General features: G+C 43.5%; 1 protein-coding gene across 3 annotated transcripts; it reads left to right on the top strand.

Moving 5' to 3' along the window:
• The first annotated feature begins 232 nt into the window (after positions 1–232).
• LOC111869238 (esterase E4) lies at positions 233–24,372 on the top strand. 3 transcript variants are annotated; one of them, XM_023860620.2, is made up of 11 exons: positions 233–314; positions 2,378–2,524; positions 8,945–9,085; positions 9,753–9,912; positions 11,568–11,753; positions 13,554–13,753; positions 15,734–15,905; positions 17,051–17,229; positions 18,271–18,421; positions 21,970–22,105; positions 23,168–24,372. In XM_023860620.2, the coding sequence occupies exons 2-11, from the start codon at positions 2,387–2,389 to the stop codon at positions 23,325–23,327; spliced, it is 1,623 nt and encodes a 540-aa protein (XP_023716388.1). In that variant the 5' UTR covers positions 233–314; positions 2,378–2,386; the 3' UTR covers positions 23,328–24,372. The 3 variants fall into 3 exon arrangements, with proteins under 3 accessions (XP_023716388.1, XP_023716396.1, XP_023716379.1); XM_023860628.2 differs by lacking the exon at positions 233–314 and adding an exon at positions 1,256–1,276; XM_023860611.2 differs by lacking the exons at positions 233–314; positions 2,378–2,524 and adding an exon at positions 7,529–7,735.
• The last annotated feature ends 611 nt before the right edge of the window (positions 24,373–24,983 follow it).

Here is a 24,983-nt window from a genome sequence, read left to right as displayed (position 1 = left end):
TTCGTTGCATAACAACGGATGAAACAAAACACTTCTACACTGTGTTCTGTATTGAGTCAGGCTAGCATTTCCTGAGCAGCGGACTGTCCGTTGCGTAACAGTGGATGAAATTAACACTTCCCTATGCCGTCCGAGCGCTGGATGTGTAAGAGAGAGCAGCTCCGGTGAGCGTTCAGTACCACAAGAGATTCCGAGTTAGATCACAGTAGAGATTCTGAGTTTTGTACTCACAGTCCTGAATTCGACTCCAGCGAGACAGAAGCAGGTTGTGCTCAGACTTCGCAGAAGAGCTCCAGAGAGTGCTAACGGTGCAAGTGAGTAACTGCTGAGTGTGTACAGATTAGCGTCCAATAAGAGAATTCGTTCCGATCCGAGGACCCGCGCAATTTATTCGTGTTGCGTCACACAGCCAACATGTTACAGTATTGTACAAGGGTTGGATAAAACGTAGTGGCAACACTGCTGTAACATGAAAGATGTTCGTCAGGTGGCACTAGCGCCGTCTGTAGCTGATAGCAGAAGTTCAGTTGAAGTAGTGCAGTGAGTGGCTCTGGTTGTGTTCCATTGAGTTGCATTGTGCATCGTCTTGAAGTGCAGGAGCCCAGTTCAAGCACCCTAACAACATGTTTACGAAACAAGAACAACGCTCCCGGGTAAATGTTGAAGTTGCACGAGGTCGTAGTGCACAAAACTGTTATCAGGGGCTGCGAGAAGCACGCGGTGATGCTGCTTTGCCACATCGCACAGTGGCACGGTGGGTGAAATTGTTCCGTGAAGGGAGGGATGCCGTTCAGGACGACCCCATGCTGACAACCACACAATTCAGCTTCTTGCTTCTTTGCTGGATGTCGATCGTCGACGGGGTGCGCGGGAGTTAGCTGCTGAGGTAGGCGTATGTCACAAAACCGTGCTCCACATTCTGCACGATATTCTTTATACCGTAAAACTGCAGCGCGTTGGGTACCCCATACAATTTCCGAGGTGCAACAATGGCAACGTTATGCAACTGCACAGGACTTGTGGCACTGGTACCAGAGGGAAGGTGACGACTTCCTTGGGAGGATCGTCACTCTGGACTAAGCTTGGGCTCGCTCATACGAACCGCACTTGAAGCGACAATCAAATGGATGGAAGTATCCTGGCTCTCCTCGTCCAAAGAAAGTGCGCCCTACACAGAGTAATGTGGCATATGGCACTGATGGAGTGATACTGCACCACACTGTACCTCAACAACAGACAGTAAACGTGGCAGTTAGAAATGTTTTGTTAACAGGAGGTATATTTATCACAATAAAATACAAAGTTAACATTATTCTGTTTTAGAAGATAAAGTGTAGCCAAGATACACACCCGTAATGTCAACTGTCAGCAAATATAACTCCGTTGCCAGGAAACGGCCTGGATATAACGTGCTCGAAAATAAAAATTCTGAAGTATAGAATGATTTTAACTGTTCAAAGTCAAAGTCACATCGCGACTGACGGTCAGTTAGTCTGTCTGTCTTGGTGTCGAGCCCCGACTGGGGCTCATGACCAGATTTTTTTTTCTTTATACGAAAGTTACTGTCCTGTTCATTTGGGGCGCCCTCTCTGACGAGAGGTCGGGTCTGTCATTTTTCAGTCATAGTCTGTGTTAGTAAGTCCATTGTCAGTATTTACATATATTTACAATCTAAACTTAATTCATTTTAACTGTTAACTTTTTAAGAATAATTTATATCCGTTGATCCAAAGCGGTACGTACCGTGCAGAAAACGTCATTTCTAACAGTTCTATTGTTGGGTGCGCCTCTGTTGCGACAATCAAATGATAGCTACTGAGACATTGCTTAGCATTGGGCCTGTTTACAGAGCCGTTCCCTAGCAACGGATCTCTACTGGCTTCAGATCATATTTACAATATATTCGTTTACATAAAGATGCTTTCGATAACTCGGATTATAGAGTATCCAGCGGTGGGATTTTTATGAACAGGCACATTTAATTGGAAGGGAAGTGAAAGGAAAAGTCGTGGTGGTCCCAATCAAGGTTCTGCTTCCGCGTTTGCGTGGAAGGACTTCAAGACCGCGAAGAAACTGCGCCAGGATAAGGGATATCCGAGCCTAGATTCGAATCTGGGACCTACCGAATACCCACTCTACTACAACGCACGGTCCTGCCACAATAAGAAGGTAATCACCCTCAATGACGTTACCGCGGCGCCATAAGCAGAACCAGATAAGGTTATCGCTTTGCAGCTTCACTCAGTACTGAGACGCCATGCATAACGTTCACACAGTGCTGTCACTTTTCGGCATTTAGGATGAACTCTACGTTTTAATTCGTGTTTGATTATTCCTGCTTAGTAAGAACTGTGTTCTCTTCTCTAATCAACCACAGAAACAGAAAATGGCGGAAACTGTAACAGTGGCTGTCGCTCAAGGTCAGTTACGAGGAAGGAAAGTCACAGCTAAGGACGGAACCACGTATTTCAGCTTCCAGGGTGTACCTTACTGTAAACCTCCTGTCGGACCTCTGCGATTTAAGGTAAGAACAGTATATTTCTAGGAGCCGGGTTAGCTCAGATGGTATAGCGACTGGCTACAGGCTGGACGACCAAGGCGCCGGGGTTCGAGTCCCGGTAGGGTCAAGAATTTTCACTTCTCCATGTCGTCTGGGGCCCACCCAACCTCCTATCCAATGGGTACTGGGGGCTCATTCCCCGGGGTAAACGGCCGGAGCGTGAATCTGACCACTAACCTTCAGCTAGTGCCGAAGTCAAGAAAACGTTGGTCTATATATCCACTCCACCATACGCCTTCATGGCTTAGTGCTTAATTACTTAAGCAAATGGACAGCACTGCCTTTGCCTTCCAATCTGTATTTCTCCAGTCCAAGTATTTAAACTACTCTACTTGTAACTTCCTCTGCAAAAGTCTGCAGTTTTTGCTACTTGCAGTGGTCACGTCGTGCCACATGTTCCGATATGGGGAGCAGCCCTCTGTGGCCTGGCTGTTGCATTTGTCTTTGTTACGGTCCTCCCTTCAGATTTCACAAAGCATGCAATTCATGACATCAAGAAATATGTAAATAGAAGACTACTTGGCTTATGTAGTCAGAATTCGATCTGTCACGCATGAAGTAGGTTCAGTGACCACTACTCCACAACATTTATCAGTTATCTTCAACTGACGACAATATTTTGCACCGTCACCATGATATTCCATAGAAATTGGCCTGAATAAGTACAGTGCAGTTTGCACTGCCATATTCTGAAACTTAGGGTCTATATAACTAATGCAGGTAGTAGTACTCCCATGTTATTATTTTGCCGTCACTTTGGAATTATTGAATACAGGGAATTATAAAGAACGAAGACGAAGCGAAATGCAGTGGAATTCTGTTTATACTGAATTTCATGCAAGGTGTTTTACTTTTTTTTTTTGCAAAGTTAATGTAGACAGGCAGAAACTCGCAGCTCGCAACACGAACTCTGCTCCCTGAGCCATATTTATACAGGGGGTCGCATACGTCACCGTACACTACAGATATCTGTCGATATATTCGTGTATATCGATATATGTCGATATATTCGATAAATCGGCATACGTATTCAGTACCGATTTAGAGTCTCAATAGAATGGGGATCTTCTTGGATAACATAAATATTCCCATTTTTATTCGAAGATACTGAAAAATCGAAGTTCTCTCCGTTATAGGGAATTTGAGGGGGCTTTTCTTTTGAAGCATGCCACAGCAGTTGTGAAATGAAAATAAAATAAAATTACAATATTAAAACTTAATTTAATCATGTTCTTCAAGAGATTAAAGAATCCTTAAACTGATAAAAGTATCCGATGCCGATACAGATATCTCCGATAAGTCTATTGATACGGAATACTACATCTCTCGAAACCCCTGCCGTACACTACAAACAATACAGTTGCTATGTTACATACATATATCTTCATATATACTATGCAATAAATCCGGGTTCTCCTCAAATGATGGATAGATCAACTATCGAAGTCACTGCCATAAAACATACGAGGCAGCGAAAACACTGATGGTCGAAATTCTGACTAATAGAAATTCTGAAAATGCATAATTGACAAGTGCGGGAAATATTCATAACTGCACTTACATATCAAGACAGAGACGCAACATCCGTCCAGGACCTGTCACTGACCTGCAGGTCTACGTAGATAACATCAGCAACAAGTGGACCTAAAACAAATAAAATATGCAGAATGAATTGTGTGTTCGCAATGCGACTCGCTCATCGCAATTCGATTTATTTCCGTCAGCACGACTTCTGTAGAGATACAGTATGTGTTAATTATCCACTACACGTTTTCTACTTTTCGGTCGTCATCAGATAAGCACAGTCACTACGGGCTCCACTGTTCATCCCTTGCATTACACGTACTTGCGTTCTTTCTTTATATTCATTGCATCCACTGCGACGTCCAAGAGATAGGAGCACATGAAGAAGGGATGGAAGCATGAGTGTTTCGGCCACGGCGCACAGCTGCATGGGTGGTCCGTTCCGCGGCTATCGTCAAATTCCCCTTAGCCTTAAACAGCATACACTTACGGTTTCCTACGAATGGAAGGAAAATTATAGTTTAAGCTGCCACAGACCACAGACCACCGATATAAAGTACATTTTCTTAAACAACGATTCATCACAATTTTTAATTTTAAATTATTTTATTTATTACATGTCTTGCAATACTACGAAATATCTGAATGGACCACCACGAACCACAGTTTAAGAAACAATGAGTTAGACGGTTGGGAATGAAAACATTATTCCAGAATAAGAACCGAGCCCATATTGAACTAAATATCGCCTCGTACTGCTAGAAAGAGTTGGCTCAGTCTGCGCGGTGAGTGATGTGTCATGTGGGTCGCTACAGGGCACTGTCAGTGGCTGACGGATGATGAACTAGAAAGTACTCAGGAGGAAGTGGTGGTGGCCTACTCGAGGTACTATCTCGCAGTTTTCCTTCAAGGTAAATTTAAGGTGAAGTTATCCCTGTGCTTACCTAAGCACTACGCCATGAACGCGTATTGGGGGAGTGGATATATAGATCCACATTTACTTGATCTCGTAACTAGTTGTGGAAATGAGTGGTCAGCTTCACGCCCCGGCTTCTTTACCCCGGACAAACAGACCCCGGTACCCATTGGATAGGATGCTGGGTAGACCCCAGAGCCGATCTGCAAGTCGTCGTAAAGGGAAAATTCTTTACCTTACCGGGACTCGAACTCCTCGGTCGCCGAGCCCGTAGCCAGTCGATATACCGACTGCGCTGTCCTTGAAGGTACTGAGAATAGTCACGAAAAACCTAACTCAGGACCCTCAGGACAGCTGGTGTCACGGTCGCAATTCGAAAAGAGTACCTCCCGAATGCAAGTCTAGTTACCACTAGACCAACTGTCCAGTGACAGGCATGTCGGCCCAGTCCACTTTTAACTTCACATTCCTTTAAGCTAATGTAATCCAACCACATAAATAAAATGTACCTAAAAACCTAACCTCACAGTGGTACCATATTCTTTTCTGGCTCCACTATTGGAGTATAAAAAATCCGCTCAGCAAACGCAGCACGGCAGGAATTCCTTGGTATTGCTGTAAGTGAAAATGCACATATATTATGCTGATTTCCTTTAAATTTGTTCCTCAATTTTCCCGTGTCTTCTTTTGCCTAGGCCAACCATAGAAAGTGATGGAGTGTAACAATAGCTAACAGTACTTACTCAGTGGGGGGGGGGACTACATGTTTGTAACTGCCTGACTCATCCTCGGCTGAGCTGTCGATGAAGGTCTGACGGCGATGACTTGATATCGATTTAAGGACTGCCGTTGCTGAAAATGTTTTTGTCACACAGACACGCCGTTCCAGAGAGAAGGATTTTATAAAGTGGTTAATTATACAGAGAATTTAATTGTTGGTAGTTCAATTCTGGAGCATTCCCATAATTTTACGCACAATACTTTCAATGTTTCGCGCACCACCTTCTCGCGGAACCACTGCCATAATAAAGCAGGCTTACAGAAGTAGCATTATTTAGACAGATGTGATGCACGTCTTTCTTTTTGTAGTCTGCAGATTAGCCGGGGTAGCGTAATAGGTATAGCGACTGGCTACGGGCTGGACGACTGAGGGGTAGGAGTTCGAGTCCCGGTAGGGTAAAGAATTTTCTCATCTCCAAATCGTCCAGATCGGCTCTGGAGTCTACCCAACCTCCTATCCAATGGGTACCGGGGGTTCTTCCCCGGGGGTAAAGCAGGGGCGTGATGCCGACCACTCACCTCCAGCTAGTGTCGAGGTCAAGAAACATGGATCTATATATCCACTCCCCCATACGCCTTCATGGCCTAGTGCTTAATTTGTTAAGCACAGGAACAAATTTACTTTACCTTTTTTATCTGGAGATTACCTGACAATGACTGATTCGATTGCGAAAGTTCAAGATGCTAAGGCCGTGCTTAGGGCCGCGCCATAGCTCAACCGGTTAGTCGCTGGCTTCCCACCGCGGCGGCCAGGGTTCGATCCCGGGTCTGGTCAAGTGGGATTTGTGGTGGACAAAGTGGCGCTGGGGCAGGTTTTCTCCGAGTACTTCGGTTTCCCCTGCCATTCTTAATTCCACCAATTGCTCCACAATCATCCTCACGTATCATGTAGGGCTGGTACAATAGGCCAGAAGTGGCCGCAGTACAAGGGACTTAGTCCCACCCCACTAGCTCTTACCCAGGATCATTTACACACAATGCTGTGACAGATATATGATTAGTCATGGAACTGAAAGAAGTCATGTCATGGGGCTGCGGTTAAGATTTACGACGAGGGCAATAGTACAGGAATGGACCTGACCTTACTTACATGTGGTCACTGCAAAGAACGTTGTTTGCTTCAGAAGACACTCCACTCCAAGGAAACTAGACTCGGAGCCGAACAGACTGAGTTAGCGGTACTGAACCCCAGTCTCGGCCATAAGATCACTTTTCTTGACTGGTTTCTCCAGTTCCTCCAGATGAATACCGGAAGAGTGTTTCCAAATAGGCCACCGCTGCCTCCTCGAAAAATGCTTACCTGCACATCATTCACTATGACTTTCCCATTTACTCCGACTTTATGAGAACACCCGAGGAAACAGCAAACTTAAATAACAGAATATTTGATTATCGCAGTCTTCTTCGATGTAACGCCCTGTAGTCTGGTAGGAAGCTACCGATGTTTCGGAGGAACCTGCTACCAAAATTTTCGGGAAGCTGCTCAGAATAATAATGTCGCGTGGTGTGAAGGATATGGAAGGATATGGAAGTGGTCGTGACCTAATATAAGATACTACCTCGGCGTTTGCCTGTAGGAACCGAAGTACGCCACGAAAAATCTCAGTCAGGCAGAGATATGAACCGGGGAAAGTGATACCCACACGGCGGGCCGTTCGGCGTAACCGTCTCCAAAATTACGTCAGCAGGGCATATTACTGTGTCATGTTGAAAGCACTGGGAGTCTATATTTAGAGAGTTGAGTCCAGCCCGTCCAGACCGATCTAGACATTGTGCGCGTGAGCACTGCGCGCCTCAAGCTCTGCTGACAAATGCATATGGAAGAAGGCATTACTGTGGGTGTGACCCAAGGCGATCTGCGAGGAAGGAAAACCGTGACTGCATCAGGAACAACTTACTACAGTTTTAAGGGTATTCCATATGCAAAACCGCCTTTGGGATCTCTCAGATTCGGGGTGAGTACACAAAGAAACACGTAAGAACTTCGATGAGTTATAGCTCGCTCGCTCTGCTTGCTACTTGCTTAAAGCTGGTTTCCCTTTGACCCTGAACATGGAGGCACCATGTCCTCTGAAATGTCTTTTGACTTTCAGTGGATGACAGGAGATTGTATCTCAGAAAACACAAAACTTCGTGACCACCGGTGTGAGACCCTAAAGTCAGATTCGCGAAGTGCAGACTGAGGCTATACGTGTATGTATCCGCAGACCGTAGCTCCCTCCGCGATTTCACGTGCAGTCTCCAGCTACAGTCGTGCCAACCGCCTGATAACGTTCTTAATTCGTTTTGATTTATGTAAGATTTGAGGTTTTCACGGCGGTGACTATGAAGAAAGCAGTCTTCTGGGATGTGGCACCGTGTAGATGTGGTGTTAACCGATATTTCGGAGGAACGTATCGCCTCCATCTTCAGGGTAGAAGGAAAAATAAGAAAATCCGCAAGCGAAGAGACCGTGAGAACCGGTACAAGCAGACCAGACTCCAGTCTGCAAGACAGTGTGTGCTTCACCTTCAAGTGTGCTTCAGATCTTGCAAAAGACAGGTTTCCCATACTTTGCAGGAGGAGCAGTTGATATTTCAGTTACAGTTTCCTGTAAGTCAGGCTTTATAGTTGACCGATCGGTGGAAGTCGTTACAGAGAGGAAAATATGGTCATGATCCCCGTGGAACTCGGAACTAAGAATCACTCTGCTGTCGAGCGCCATAGCTTGATCAGTAGAGCCAAGGTCATATGTCAGGATGAGAAGGATTTCAACAAGGAATTTAAGAAGATGAGACATGATGAGACGCTTATTGAATACCAACAAGAATTAGCTGACTCCATAATGAAGCTGTCGAGAAGCAACGGCCCTACTTCAGACACGATGTGTTAACTCTTGCTGATGGTTTATGTTGTATTTGGTTTACATATCCTATTTTGTGTTGGTGTTCGGTAATAGGGACTAGCTCTGTCGATTGGGCTAAACTGAGTAGTTTTTACCTGAAGACGGAGACAGAATCCAGTCTTCGAAACGTTGTTTTAAATAGAAAACAAGGTGATGCATAAGTTCAGAAACACATTAATCGTGTTAATACACCATCGCCACAAACATTTACAGCTTAGTTCCGAAACTGCTTGGTTCTGTAACATTCCGAAATATTCTAACCTATGTACATTATTTGCAGGCGCCGCAACCAGCTGACTCATGGGAAGGAATTCGCGACGCCCTCACCGAGGGCTCAGTCGCCCCACAGATAGATGATGTCGTGGCCGATGCTTACTTGGGAGAGGAAGACTGTTTGTACCTAAATGTTTATACTCCCAAGGTAAGAGTCACATTAAATACAAGAGCCAGTTTCTGGGTATGATTTGATTGTGGTTTGTCGAATTATGGTCCAGAAACCTGTGTTAACAGCATATCACTTTGGAATTATGTTAATATTTCGACTACGGTCGGATGTCTTGTGTGTTTTTCACAAGTTCGTTAACTACTACGTAGCGCCGTTTGTGGAATGATTATTGAATATGGAACAGTTGGTGGAAACCGGAGTAAACACGTAAAACTGCACCTATGCTTAATTAATTATGCATCACACCATCAGTACATACGGGAGATGGGTAGAGCTCCTCCATTCTTGACCTCGGCACTAGATGGAGGTGAGTGGTCAACTTCGCACCCCGGCCTCCTTATCCCTGGGGAAAGAGCCCGCGGTACCCATTATATAGGAGGCTGGGTGGGCCATAGAGCCGGTCTGGACGATGTAAAGTGGAGAGAAATCTCTTGGCCGTGCTGGGAATCGAACCCCGGCCGTCCAGCCCGTCTCTTCTCCCGCAACCCCGAGCTGGAGGACCATCCCATGTCGAGGCTGTGCCAGGTGACAAGAAACCGTTAGAACGGTTAGAAACCACTGCTGTGAGCATTGCACAAAACATGACTAGTTGAGGGACTTTTCGAGGACTGTGTTCCGTGACGTTACTTGGTTCTGATTGCAGCTTCCTTCACGTTCTGGAGACAGCCTGAAAGCAGTGATGGTTTGGATCCATGGAGGGGGCTTCTACATGGGATCGGGGAACACACAGATCAACGGGCCAGACTACCTAGTGGCTGGAGATGTCGTTCTGGTCACATTCAATTACAGACTTGGAGCACTAGGTAAAGCGACTTAGCGTCAACATTTCAAAATGTCATAATTTATCACCTTCAAGGTTGGAGCCCGCTCAGCTCTTCCGTTCCCGTTAGAACTGCTGTTCATATGTCTATCGATTTTTCGCCCTCATGCGTATATTACGTCCAGTGGAATATTTTCTTCTTTGGGATGCAGTCTCCTCCGGTTTTCTCCAAATGGTCGAGCCAATTACACACTGACAACCCCTAAACATTCCTTGTGATAATTTATAATTCGAAACAGTCGCTCCCATCTTCCATGGAAATTCCCCCAGATTTATAAGTACTCTGTGTTACATTTCTTCCCGTATTCAAGTGAAAACATTATGACCCCACCCCCAATATAGGCCCAGCATTGTACAGGTCCAGCCGTGAGGTCCAGGCGGTGAGAGTTAAGTTCAAGGTCCTCTGGGGAGTGTCGCCGTTTTGTCTGGTAGACAGGCATATCAAATCTATTACGTGCTCGTCGTCCAGACTACACATCGTCACAACCCAGAGAATCCAAAATTTAGTGATGTCAGTTTTAAATTAAATATTTCTAAATTTGCTGAAAATTATATGAAGATGGACTCTTTCATTGTTACACACTTAGTTACTAGGCCCTGTGCATTATTTATATGAAGTATCAGTTTAGAATGTTTTATAAAATGCTCCGGGAAGTTGCCATCAGTGCATACATGAGCTTCCAGTACCTACATAATGCCATAAACACTCATTCTTCACCTTTCGTGCTCAACTTAGCTTCACATTTCAAATCCTATATTATCTGACAACATACAGCATGTCCGTAAATGGCTGATACAATTTCGGGGATAAAGGAAACTACGAGTACAAAGCATACACACATGTGACCGGTATCAGCGGAAAGTCAGATTCTCAGACATTTCAAACTTGGCAGTATATGCTACCCTTCAGTCCAGAACGGGACATATAGGTAATAAGGTCAAGAAAATTCTTGCCCATATTACCTAACTTTACCGCCAGGCCCCGCAATTTTTACAAATGACGTCTCCCACGGGGAAAAGCTCTTAGGTGATTGAGTACGGTTTCCACTGCCAATCTTCATTCCACCAATTGCTCCACAATCACCCTCACCTATCACCTGGGGCTGGTACAATAGGCCAGAAGTGGCCGCAGTACGAGGGACTTCGTCTCACCTCCCTAGCAATGAAGAAGAAAATGCCTTGGTGTAACAAACTGAATTGTATCAATCATTTACGGACACTCGGTATCACTGTTGTCCAACATTCAACTATCTTACAGCCTTCTGAACGGTCTAAGCATCGACACTAGACGGATTCTCTGAATGTTTTGTGCGTCATACACATTATTCTGAAACATTTCACCACCCGGAGCTTGTGCTACTCCAGAGATGCTCGCAGGGTAGCCAAGCAGTCGTGAAGCAAACGCACGGCCCTACTTGACGGGAGGAGGGACCAACTCTTCCGCCAGAGTTTCCGATCGCAAAGAAACTGATCTTGCATGTTGCAATGGAGACTCAATAAGCAAAGCACATGTCATGCAAGTCCGATTATTCGGGGACAACTTTCCTTTCTTGTGAGATGTAGAAGGTAGGCTGAAATGAGTCTCCGCTTTGATATCACGTTACTGAAACAATTCATGATATGCTCTATATCGATAAGGTTTCTTGAGTACGGAAGATGCCGAGACCTCAAGCAACAACGGCCTGAAGGACCAAGTGATGGCTCTGCGTTGGGTTCAGCAGAACATCGCGCAGTTTGGGGGCGATCCTGGTAACGTCACGATCTTCGGTGTCAGTGCTGGAGGGGGCAGCGTGCATTTCCACCTCCTCTCTCCGTTATCTGCAGGTAGGTTCACTGGCTGTGCACTGACGCGAGACTGACCTCAACAATTGTCGGTCATATTGACCACATTCACGCTCAAGCAACACAGGTCGCCATTCTCTGCTTTCGGTGCGGGCGAAATTTGTCGGGCAGCACTTTATTGTCTTGCTTAGACCTATGCAATGTGATAATGCGCCCCGAAGGTTCAGTATTGCTGAGAGTAGAGACCACCACTGGTCATGATATGAAGAAAACTGAATACACTCTTCCGCTCACTGCCAAGTCCCTGGAGTACGTCCCATCTTCTCGGTTCTCCAAGTGATGCAAACCAGAATTATATACGCATCTATTTTTACCACATCTGGGCACCTCTCCGGACCTCTGAACCCGTTTTGCAATAGTAAGTAACCTATATAAACATCGAAGCTCCTTGCTTTGTAATATCCCTAGCTTTCAACTTTATTATTATTATTGTTATTATTATTATTATTATTGTTGTTGTTGTTTCCTGTTCATACGACGCCATAATACCCGATCTTCATAGTTCTGATTTCCTGTCCCTCAATAATAACAACATGGCGGTCATGAGAATTTCTGAGAAGGAAGTGAGGTTATCTCCTGAGAATGCCGTAACAGCGTTCCAAAACACACAATTTTCGTTATGGTTGGTTCTTTCCTCGTAGAATCTAAAATAATACGAGTATATTGGCGGCAGGCGTAATTGGTGTTGATAACAGTAACTGACAGATCACTGCAGCTTGTGTAGTTTTGTGCTGACAATAACCTTAATTCAGACTTCGAAATAATACTTGTGAAGCACGCAATAATTTGACGATACACACAAACCTTGCCCTTGAGAGGCGTGGAGATGTACAGGTGTTAGAAATATGTTTTGTAGGCAATCCAGTATTGAAGTGAACATAAGCTTACACAAAACGCTATGTAGTCTGCCAGCATTGGTCAGGTTTCACCCCTGAAGGAGTAACATTTCTAAGGGTCTAGTGTAAGTTTCTGGGTTTCTACACTATTATAGCCCAGACCGCAACAACCGCAAACGTAGCAGAAGCCCTCACGTGACCTTCATCAGTAAATTAATTTGCATAATCTTTCTGCTTCCTGTTTTACAGAAGTCGCAAATGCTTGACAATGCAAAGGCGTGCAGTATGATTAGCTAGCCTACATGATGTAATTGCAGCAAGATGTATGAAAGACGTTGAGATACTGATATTCGGAAATCGACAAATAGAAAATAAATATAAAACTAAGCAGCAGTATTAATATTTACAGTTAAGTTTAGCTGCCTGAAAGGAAAACGAATCCTTCCGACCCTGTCGCAGTCTAGCCCCCCTATCCGGCCAAAGTGAGTACTGAGTATTGATTGACATGCGGAGGGGGGCTACTTCCTGTCGCCCCAAGCACTCGGACCAGTTCTGGGTCCACTGTGTGTCCCTGTGTTCACTAGAGCACTCTCCTCAGTGCTAGAGCTGGACTCTGACTGAATCCCAAATATTAACTGCCAGCTCCAAGCATGCGGAGTCAGTTACAGCTGGACACTGAAAAAGTGTGAGGTAGGACGTTTCCATAATATGGTGAGTTACCAGCGTGTGCTCCTCTCTGATCAAGGCCAGCAGGTCCCTACACAGGTGTCCAAAGGAACTTCAGTCTCATACCCAGTGCGGCAGCCCAGAGTTGGAGCACCACTTTATCAGCCACTCCTGCCAACAGATGGTGACACTGGAATTGCTTGATGCATATCTAATCCCAAATCCCAGTGCGCCCGGGCCATGCTACTCACGCTCCTTGGTTCGCACCTTTTTCTTACAGGACTGTTTCATCGAGCTATCGCCATGAGTGGCGTTGTGCTCAACCCATGGGCTCTCGTCGAGGAGCCACGTGAGAGGGCATTTCGACTTGGTGCAGCGCTGGGCTGTAAGACCACGAACAGCAAGGAGCTGGTGGAGTTCCTACGCTCCGTGCCAGTACGGCAGCTGGTAGAGGACGTCGACAAGGCTAAGACCCCCGAGGTTAGAAGAGAGAGATGTTATAAGACTTGCACTTCGGTTCGGAGCTCAAATGTAAACTGTTTCGTGGTGACGGTACCTCGTAGATTTAGGCTCCTTTTTTCGACGTTTCGGAGGTCCTTATTGTCTTCATCTCTATGGTAAAACGATCATTCAATGGCTCCTGCCCATACGGATAGCACAAGCCCAACAGTCGCTTATTAGTGTCGTAAAGGGTCATCGGTTAGCCATTTTGACCTGCAGATGGGGGCAGTATGGATAAGCGAATCGCCGGCAATAGAGCCCATACATGCACTGTGCTAGTGCCAAACGAATATGCAAAGGAAGGGGGAAATGTAACAGAGCTGTTACTATAACATTTCACTAAACAAATAACGTTGAAACAAGATTTACTACAAGCAAAAATAAGCCCTTTTACACTGTTATTCCGAAATTACGCCCAACACTTCACAGATCTGGCATTCAGATCACGGTTCCAAGTGCACTTTCATGCATCACATTAAGCTTTTATTAGTTTGTAATTTATTCTGGACACGTGGTTACGCACAGAAAACGTCATTTACCTTGAATTTAACATAGCTTAATGCTGAATCTCTGGCCTTAAATTAGAATAACATTTCCTGGGCTGTGTGGAAAGAATTTATTATGTCAGGATTTCGTTATAATCTTCAGCTCTAAGAGTAGCGCTTATTATTATGAGCAATCTCTTATCATTTGAAAATACATATCATTAAAGCATTTTATTCCTGTAGGCGACATTTCAGGGACAGCCATCGGTTACTGCGGATTTAACAGAAAAAGTCTGAGTACTGGTACAAATTTGGGAGCCGGGATAGCGTAGTCGGCATAGGGTCAAGAATTTTCTCTTCTCCACGTCGTCCAGACTGGCTCTGGGGCCCACCCAACCTCCTATCAAATGGCGACCGGGGGCTCTTTCCTCGACGGTAAAGCCGACGGGACGTAAAGCTGACCACTCACCTCCAGCTAATGCCGAGGTCAAGAAAATGTTGATCTATAGATCCACTGGCCCATACGCCTTCACGGCGTATTGCTTAATTAGTTAAACACAAGGACAACTTTACCTTACCTTTAACAGCAGCACTGTGGTGGTGGCCAGTGTAGGTGTTTAGGCCAATTCTGATATACTGTTTCGAAACAGTACGTGATTTAACATGCACATTGTTCATGTGAACCTAATTATATACAATGCGTGACAATAAAGTTCGCGAACTCGCCACCGTGTGCTTGCTGTAGCGGCAGTGGACAGAGACCTCAGTACGGGTTGATGACGTTGGGATACCACGTTTACTACTTGAAAGCACTGAAAGGGTTGCGTGAAAAAGTTAGTCGCAAACGACCCGAACTTTTTTCCAACAACTCGTGAATATCGCATCACGACAACGCACCTACTCACGCGGCACTGCCTGTGAGGAAGCCTGTAGCTAATAAAGCAAATAACCGTGCTGGGACACCCTCCCTATTCACGAGATCTAGCCCACAGTGACTTTTTTCTGTTCCACAAGATAAAGAGAACATTGAAAGGAAGACATCTTGATGACATTGATGACATCAGGAGTTCCAGAACTTTATTGTCAGATGACGTACGTTATCATATGTATATCACGTGTGACATTACTTCCAAACGCTCAATTTCCCCGTTATGCTGCCATCTTGAGATTGGTACTGAGTACTATAAGACATATGAAGATTATATATCAATTTTTATTGGGGTTCCATTGATTTTCTTATGGACGAAATATTGGGGAAGAAACTGACGGTTAGTTGAATGAGGCATGTAACAGCAAAAGTAACAATCTTGCAGATGTGTTATCTCCACGAATAACATTTTTTGCCTTACCATTTTTTTACTCTCAGTTTGGGAGAAACATCGTAGGACGAACGTTTGACTAAATATATGGATTAAATAATAGGTCTGTCATTTGCTATCCCTTTTGTATTAAATATTATATTTTAAATTTCCAGGAAAAAGCCAGCAACATGCTGTTCTTTGCCCCTACTCTCGAAAGAGGGGCACAGATGGGAGAAGAGGTGTTTCTCACAGGAAAACCACTTGACTTGCTGCAAGAGGGAAGATTTCACAAGGTTCCTTTCATCTCTGGCATTACTTCGCATGAAGGGATGCTTATTATGAGAGGTAAGCATACAGCCGCGGTGACCTTGAAATATAGTTTTGAACAATCTCAGTGGCATCACGTAATAAATAGCCGTAAAGCCGTAAGCGTCTTCTGATAAGCCAGCGACTGATATGCCTTGTGAATGGATGGTTGGATAGCCGACCTTTGGAATGACTATGTTCAATAGGGGCGACGACAGACTTGGCAGCAGCAGGCCATTGTAAGTTCTTTCTCTCGAAGTGCAATGTAGAATTGCAGAAGTTAATGGGGAGGTCTTGTCTGTCCCCATCGTCCACAGTAAAACAATGTGCTTTCCGGCTGCGACCGTCACGTCAGGCTGCTGATCTCGACTGAGATCCTGCATCCATGTTCATATTCTGCCTCGACTTAACTCTCTATTTTAACATCTTGCGCAAACTAAGACTGTACTTAATACACTCTTCCTCCAATCCACCTAACCTTGTATTTCGTACATGGTGCAGATACTAGCATATACTCGTAGTTTTGTAGTAAATCAAAATCTCAATAGAATTCGGTGGTAAATTCGAATTTAGAATTTAGATGTGGTGTTAACCGACGTTTCGGAGGAGTCTGCTTGTACCGGTTCTCACGGTCTCTTCGCTTGAGGATTTTCTTATTTTTCCTTCTACCCTGAAGATGGAGGCGATACGTTCCTCCGAAACGTCGGTTAAACCACATGTACACGGTGCCACATCCCAGAAGACTGCTTTCTTCAAATATTCGCGGAGGTTAACACGACCTACGTGTAGATCCAAAGTACAGAATTCTGTAAATCTCTGTTCAACATAATTGCCGTTTCGTTGGAAAGCTGAAAGAAGAGTTTCAACTCAAGAAAAGCTGCCATCTTCATTTCATAGGACTGAAATGCCCTTATCCAAAGCGAGACTTGAGGTAGGCACAATATGTGTAATTACATCTTTCATTCAGTTCCCTCCACTTTCATTGTTAATAAATTATTGTTAACGCAAAACAATCAGCGTATTATGTCTTTAGCACAATCAAATTTTGTCTTCAATTAATACTGATAAATAGTAAGTAACTGAACATGTAAACCCGGGTGAACTGCCATTTTATGCAGGGGAGGAGACGATGTTTTGACATCACGTTCTCCCAAACAGCTGAAGGTACTGTCTTCCTTTTGCAGCCTTGTTTAAAAATCCTACGCTCTTGAGTGGACTGAACAACAATTATGAATCCTTCATTCCACCCACAATGAAACTTGAGAAGAAAAGTGCCAAGTCTCAAGAAGTCGCCCTTAAAATAAAGGAATTCTACTTCGGAGATAAACCTGTTTCAAGAGAAACATTGCAGCCGTTGTTTGACGTAAGTAACATTAAAGTAAACATACTGCATACCCTATCATCATCATCATCATGCATGTACTCTACTGTCTGAGCGAGGAACGGCTAACATTGCCGCCCAGGTAGCGGAGCTAACGTTTCCGAACAGGCCGTCAGCAATTGCAGCCAGCCCTCACATAACTGATATTTTTGTCACAGATTAATCGAAAAGTAGTGAACGCAGGAGAGCCTAATTTTATTGTCAGTCAAATTGAAGGTGCTCTATCCAACAGTCACAAAACAATGTATAACTTTCCAGAACACTGTTCGGCCTCTCGTGACGTTCGTTACGCAGCTTCTGACTGTTAAGCTGCTCGACAATCGAAGAACCTATACATTTTACAGCTTCTCTTCACCCCAATCACTCTCCAGCCACCGTGAAGCCAGGTAATGCGTTGTGTGCCGGCCGGTTGGCTACTACTCTCTTATATGATTTCAATTCAGCCTTTGAAGCTGTTGGTAATTCTGGCATGTTTTTGAGTTCCTGCTTTCTGAGCTAGGCGTCTAAGGGGATTTCATCCAGTTTAATAACATTTCTCGTCAGTGAGCAGTCGGTATTTACGTTCGGTTCCCTCTGTGTGTGCGTGCGCCCGCAATAAGGACCACATCTCTCTCAATTTATATACGACTGTGAATAATTGTTCCATTTGGAAATATAAGAACCTGACATTTTCGTCGGAATCTACTTGTTCCGATGTGTGTCACACATGGAATGTAACAAGACTGACTGAATGTCTAAGTACAGTAGCAGAGGCTTGCGTCGGCACGTAACTCATAAGCCTGCTTCAAGGTTCTGGGGTTTATTCAAGTGATATGGAAGGAAATTATACAAAGCGTATAAGCATGCTGTGGTTCTTGTTATCTTTGTTTGTTTGTTTGTTTGTTTAAATCCGTTACTAGTCCGAATGCATGCGGACTGAGTTCAATCGAGGAGCGACTGTCTTTCCGCCTAAGCAGACGAACGCTTTTCGGGAAGCTGTCATGTGATCGCACTATAAAAATATGATCGATGGGTCATTTTCAGCTTTTCAGTGACATGTATTTCATCGTTGGAATTAAGAAGAGTATCGACTTGCAACTGAAGCATTCAGACACACCGATATACTTTTACCAGTTTTCATTTGACGAAAAGCTTGGACTGATTGAAAAGTATATTGGCGATTCTACTATACCAGGTATGGATTCCATTAAGGTAAATTGTTGTTGTTGTTGTTGTTGTTGGTGGTGGTGGTGGTTCACCGACTAAAATTATTAAAGAATGATTTCTCATACTGAGACATTAACATTCAGTTGCAAAGATAATGACTTCCGCGTTTTTCTTCAAGCGACGCTTTTTATTGCTAGTGGGGTGGGACTAAGTCCCTTGTACTGCGGCCACTTCTGGCCTACTGTACCAGCCCCAGATGATAGGTGAGGGTGATTGTGGAGCAATTGGTGGAATGAAGATTGGCAGGGGAAACCGAAGTACTCGGAGAAAACCTGCCCCAGCGCCACTTTGTCCACCACAAATCCCACTTGACCAGACCCGGGATCGAACCCGAGCCGCCGTGGTGGGAAGCCAGCAACTAATCGCTTGAGCGCTTGCAGTTCAGGCTATAAAAGACAAGAAATTGGTTTTCTGAAAGACTTCTTTCTGGGAGTATTGCACTCGATATGCAGACGAATTTGAATTGTGACTCGAAATTATTTTCTTTATATAAAGATGTAACTTGATGTCAGCTTCTGTTCAGAGCTCTGTGATTATTTTGCACATATTCATGCAATGATTTTGTCAAATATGGCTGATTTTTATAAAAAAGTTTTGTACTTAGTGCAGATGTACGCATCTCTTGTTCCTTTTACTTTCTGAGGTTCTTTTTTACGAATGATACAACGTTTTGGTTTATATTTCGTTTTTGAATATATGCAGTATTTGAGATCACAGTAAGTACTGATTCTCTGACTAGACGTAATAAGCAAAGTGGTAATGGTTCGCGATTCTATCAACAACAAAAAAAAAAAAAAGTGGCACCTATCTTAAGTATTGGAAGTACGGCTTGAAATTATACGTGGTCTAGAACAGAGCCTAGCCCAGAGGTTCCCAAAGTATGGGGCGCGCCCCCTCATGTGAGCAAATGTTGTTTGTGTGAAAAATTATTTTAAATGAAATATGGAGAAATATTTTTAAAATCCTTTCTGTTGTTTAGGTAGCTTAGTTGTCATATGACAGTACATAAATCAAACTCATAGAGCATCGGCGGTTTTGGGAAGTAAACAACAACAAAAATTTACATACTCTTATATTATATTATTAGAAAATATTTTCAGTATAGGTTGATGAAGCGACTGATTGTAGTGGCACTGGTCACTTGATAGCTTACACACGATATGTTGAAAACACAACAATTAATGAAGACATGTTTTTCTCCAAACCTATAAAAACCAGAACAACGGCAAAATAACTTTTCAAAATGCTGACGAAATCCTCCAGCGCTTTCTCCCCGGTCCATTCTGAACGCACCTTGGCACATAAACAACCACAGGATCTATGAAGATCTCCAAACGTAAACAGCGCTCAGTGAAATAAAAAAGTGGAATATCAAACACTTAAGAAAATTATGAAACCACACCAACGCACTAGCAGTGAACTTACTAGACAATAGCGAAACTACACGTAGACTGAGAAGATACACCGTCCAACTCTACCAGACAGACCTGAGTAAAACCCCAATATAAGAATTAAAATGATACCTAAGTGAACAAAGAAGAAGAGTACATGGGTTATGCCACTGGGCACAACTCGTTCACGAGTCAGTCCTTACTAAACATATATATTTACTTCAGATTCTGCAGCTGTGTAATAAATGTATGGAGAAAAGGAAAAAAATGTTGATTTTGTGAAAGAAAAAACATAAAATGGTCATACTGCTGCAGCTAGTGTGATGGCGGGAAGCAGGCAGCACCAGACTCTATGTGGGCGCATCGTGGATAGCTGAGTACGAGGGAATTATGGCCAGAACTGGGTGAAGAGACGGGTACAGCCGTCAAAACTTTCACTGCATAAAGAGTCATCTATCGAAAACAGACTTTTGCAGGATTATGTGAGGAAATATGGCCGCAGCATCCGTATCTTCTATTTTACTATAATTCTCGTTGGCTGTCAAGGGGAAAATGTTTCGTTCGTGTTTACAACTTGCAAGAAGGAGTAGCACTGTTTTTAGAAGATGGAAATATAGTACATGTTGAACATTTCGCAATGAACGTTTTATTTCTAAGTCAGCATCTTATCAGTCACACTGGACGGAGCAATCAGCACGCTTGAGTGGCATTTTGAGAAGTTCAGTTATCGAACCCAATTATGCAAGGGAACGATACATCACACTAGTGGCCAGCAGAGTGAAGACATTTATTGGGAAGCTAGGCTTGTGGGTCAGCAGAATTATAAGGCTTGAAGGTTTTTGGTGGAAAGCAGTGTGAACGAGCGGGAATAGAGCAGTGCATCAAATGCCAATTGGTCAATCTTCGGTCCAGGTTTTACTTAAGTATTTCAAGAAGCAGTAAGAGATAAATACAAATGGATCACTGATCTGTTCCATGTTGATTCGTCACAAAATTACGACTTTTCTCTCTTAAAAAAGAAAACTATATTGACATCATATGCAACACTTCTTCAGTTTCCTAGGAAGTCGGAACTTATAATTCTGGGTGGGTGTTTGAGAAGGGTTCCCTCACCTCAGCAGGAAAGCTTTGAACATCCTACCTATGTGAGACTGGATTTTTAGCAGTGGCAGCCATCAATCAAAGTATTTTCTATATAAACCTGGAAGACGGCCTTAGAGCGGCCATTTCAAAACTCAGAGCTCGGTATGATAAGTTCAAAGAGGAAACCACATCCGTCCCAGTAATCCTTTAAATTAAATGCACTGAATAATATATAGTAAATTATAAAACATGTAACTCATAGCTAAATATTAGGTGAACTCTGTTTTCATTTGTTCTGCAAGAGGGGAGTGAAATTTATGAAATGTTGTTCGGGGGGGGGCACATCGTGTAAAAGTTTGGTAACCTCTGTTCTACCCAAATAAATTCTGATAGTTCTTGAAAAGAACATAACATTTAATACTTAACAAATAATTTATGGGCTTACGCTGTTAGACACATAACAACAACAACAACAACAACAACAACAAAACCCTTCGAGATACAATTCTAGTTCTATAATTTTCTATAAGCCATGTAGACCTAACTGTATAATCTATTGCTTGCGCAAAATAAGTACCATGAATGGAGACATCCATTCTCCCTTTCGTATTTCACCTCCTAATTTGTTAACTTATTTGTATTACATTTATAGTCTACACGAAAAGTTATTAAGCGAATTCAGTTATCTAAAATCTCTGTGTTATATGAGGGCTAAATAAAATGCCACATTTCTCAAAAAGGGGAAATCCTAAAAGAAATTACTAAAAGACCAAGAAATAAATCATTAAGACCAACATTCTTACTGGAAATATTTTTTGATACACACCCAGTGAAAACTTAGCTAAATGCAAAGCAAAACAATTTCTGGCACTGCAGTGGAAAAACTGAATTTTTCTGTGCAGGCCACAAAAGGCCAATGGGAAACGGTAAACAGCAGCAGCAGCAGCAAAAGGTGCTTTTGGAAAATGTGTTCAATGTGCACTGGGCACATCCTTCCTCCAAATAGTGTTCTGTTGTTGCACGCAGTGTATCCTGGTTTCAGGTGTCTGTCATGGCGCCGAAGTAGCATACCTGTTCAAAGGATTTTACATTGACGAAGCCAAGCTCAGTCCGGATACAGATTACATGAAGACTGTGTTTCGAATGGTGAAGTTGTGGACGAACTTTGCTAAAACCGGGTAAGTTATTACGAAAGTTAAAAGTTAAGATGTTGACAGAGAGAAAATTGTCTTAATTTGCATTCTCAAAATTGCAAAACACCGTGCTTGCATTTCACGAAACAGGACTACCTGCTTTCGTATGGAAAATTCCCGTTTTGAATGAATGCATACGAGAGGGTGCGCTGGTTCACTGGTTCTCTTCTCCAGGTGATCACTGGGATTTCTAGCAGTAGGAGAGGGGCTGGTTCCAATTTGTTAACAGAAGGGGGAGGGGAGGTCCCCCCCTACTTCCCCCGGTGTTGAGCGTTTTTATGGCTCCATTCTTTTCAAAGGCGCATAAAATATACAATGGGAAGACGTGTCCATGCACCTGAAAGTTTCATATCCTTTAATTACTTTGTACATGTACTAATTTTTGCGCTGTAGCAGTATACACTAAAGTGTTGGGGGCCGCATTTTATTTAATTCTTATCGGACCAATACAATCATAAAGGTATCCCTGTAACAGGCAGCGGAGGCCCATAGGTTTGTGAGACGTTGAGGGTTCCACATTATCTAGACAGTCGGCTCATAGATGGCGGTGAGGTTGTCAGCCTTACGCGCCGGTCGGCCTTTACCCCCAAGAAGATTCCTGGTACTCATTTCTGTTAGAGAATGAGTCGATCCCACGGCCATAGTGCGGCTGGAAAGATTAGGCCAATTGAAAAATCCAGTGACCTCATCGGGAATCGAACCCGCTACCTTCCGAAATGCATTAGCACTAGTTACAACTAAGTTGATCACTGGAAAGTTTCCGGTTGATATCTTCTTCATATTAACCTGAGCTTGTTTAAATGTGCATGTACTCAGAGCCAGGCGAGGTGTGGGAAGGCAGACCTACAAGTGGGCTAGGATAACAGTTCTGGCTCTGCCGTAAATGGAACCCCAGGCACTCCCGATGTTGCTCGATATTTTAATGGCTAGAATTGCACGGCTCAAAAAAATCAAGCTTGGTAGTAGAAAAAAGGCAGCTCCTTTCTCTCCGGGTGTAAATTCGTAAAGTTGATGCAGCATCGTCTAACAGTTTGAGTGCATTTTCAGAAACCCGACTCCGGGGCCCGATCCCTCCCTGGGAGTGACCTGGATCCCGGTCACGGAGACGGAACTGAATTATCTGAACATTGACAAGGAACTGACTATGCAAAAGGATCTCGCGAAGGACCGTGTGGCCTTCTGGGAAGAGCTTCAATCATCGCTATGATAAACTGTGAACTCTAGTGCTAAAAATGTAGGTAGCTTCCAAATAAATACATGAAGACGTCAAGAGTGAAGCCAAAATGAGCATAGGATACTGCTACATTCACACAAGGGTGCTGTATGTCCGTCCCAATATATATGGAGTTTACTCGACTTCGAAGCCTTCAAATTGTGCCGAATGAGGTCCTAAAACACTGTCCCTCACTGCTACTGCTATTACGAAGAGAGGAACATTCTAATATGCGGCAGAAAATCACTGGGTGGCTCCTGTTTCTCTCTTCGTAATAGCAGAGGGACAGTGTTTTAGGACCTGATTCGGCACAATTTGAATTCTAGGTAGCTGTCTTTGTAAAGATTAATTGAATGAAAGAGCAGTCATTTTTCTAAAAATTCACACATTCACAATATATAGACCTAACCGTTTGTGTTTTTCTTTGCACCCATGACTGACCATCTAAAGTAATTAGTGCAGAATACACGTAAATTACACTTAACATTCTGCACATCTGTATTTACATTGTGAGCCACTAATTCCAACTACGGTCTATTCTTGTTCACATTCCCAATCGCAGGGTTCCGTGGAAAGTAGTTTTGGGAATCATGAAATGTAATATTAAGTTATTATTATTATATTTCTCACACAGATTGTGATATTTGTCGTCAATAACCAACCACAGGCCTACAAAATGAATTTCAGAATTGATGTTGCGGCAGTTGCTGTCAAGACGACGCTGACAATACAACAATGCTCCAATAAATCCTCATCATGTCTGAAATTATGCTTATAATTGGGCCATCCGGTTTGGCTCTGCTTTCATTTTCCTTCAAGGATTAGACGCAGTTGACAAGTATCAAAATAAATATAGATCTGCGTGAAGAAAACTGCGAGTGAGTCATTCATTTTTAATGAATTAGTGCCTATGTATTTTCTCTAGCTTGTTGTACAGTTGTTAGTGTTCGTATGATATTGTTCTCAGGGATACCTTAGTTTAGTTCTCACTGTTATCGTGGTTATGTTCATTTTATAATTTGCTGTATGTTCAGCTGTAGATACACTATGTAGAAAGTAGTGCAATTACACGATGTACACCAAACTGTTATTATCTCCTTACACTAACATCTGGTATTGTCACGATTTGTGCGTGACTGTAGACAGGGTCTGGANTGTTGTACAGTTGTTAGTGTTCGTATGATATTGTTCTCAGGGATACCTTAGTTTAGTTCTCACTGTTATCGTGGTTATGTTCATTTTATAATTTGCTGTATGTTCAGCTGTAGATACAACTATGTAGAAAGTAGTGCAATTACACGATGTACACCAAACTGTCATTATCTCCTTACACTAACATCTGGTATTGTAACGATTTGTGCGTGACTGTAGACAGGGTCTGGGTTGCTGGATGGATTTACTGACCGCTTGTACACACCACTCGGAGCTACAAGTAACTGCAGCGCTAATCTGCACATTTGTAACATCATCACAGCACCCCCTAAGCCTTCTCCCAGCTTGCTGTCTCTTCATAAGCCGTTCCCTGGCAGCGGCTTCCAATAGTGGAGATTCTTCAGCTTCACGCTCTCAGGTTCCCACGAGTGAACTTGGCGCTAAGGATAACAGTCCTACCTCTCCTTCCATCCATGCAACCGCTTTTCTGTGCACAAG

The sequence above is a fragment of the Cryptotermes secundus genome, unplaced genomic scaffold, assembly GCF_002891405.2.
Source record: "Cryptotermes secundus unplaced genomic scaffold, Csec_1.0 scaffold630, whole genome shotgun sequence".
Lineage (NCBI taxonomy): Eukaryota > Metazoa > Arthropoda > Insecta > Blattodea > Kalotermitidae > Cryptotermes > Cryptotermes secundus.
The sequence above is the reverse complement of the archived record's forward strand: the minus strand, read 5'-3'. Positions and strand labels throughout refer to the sequence as shown.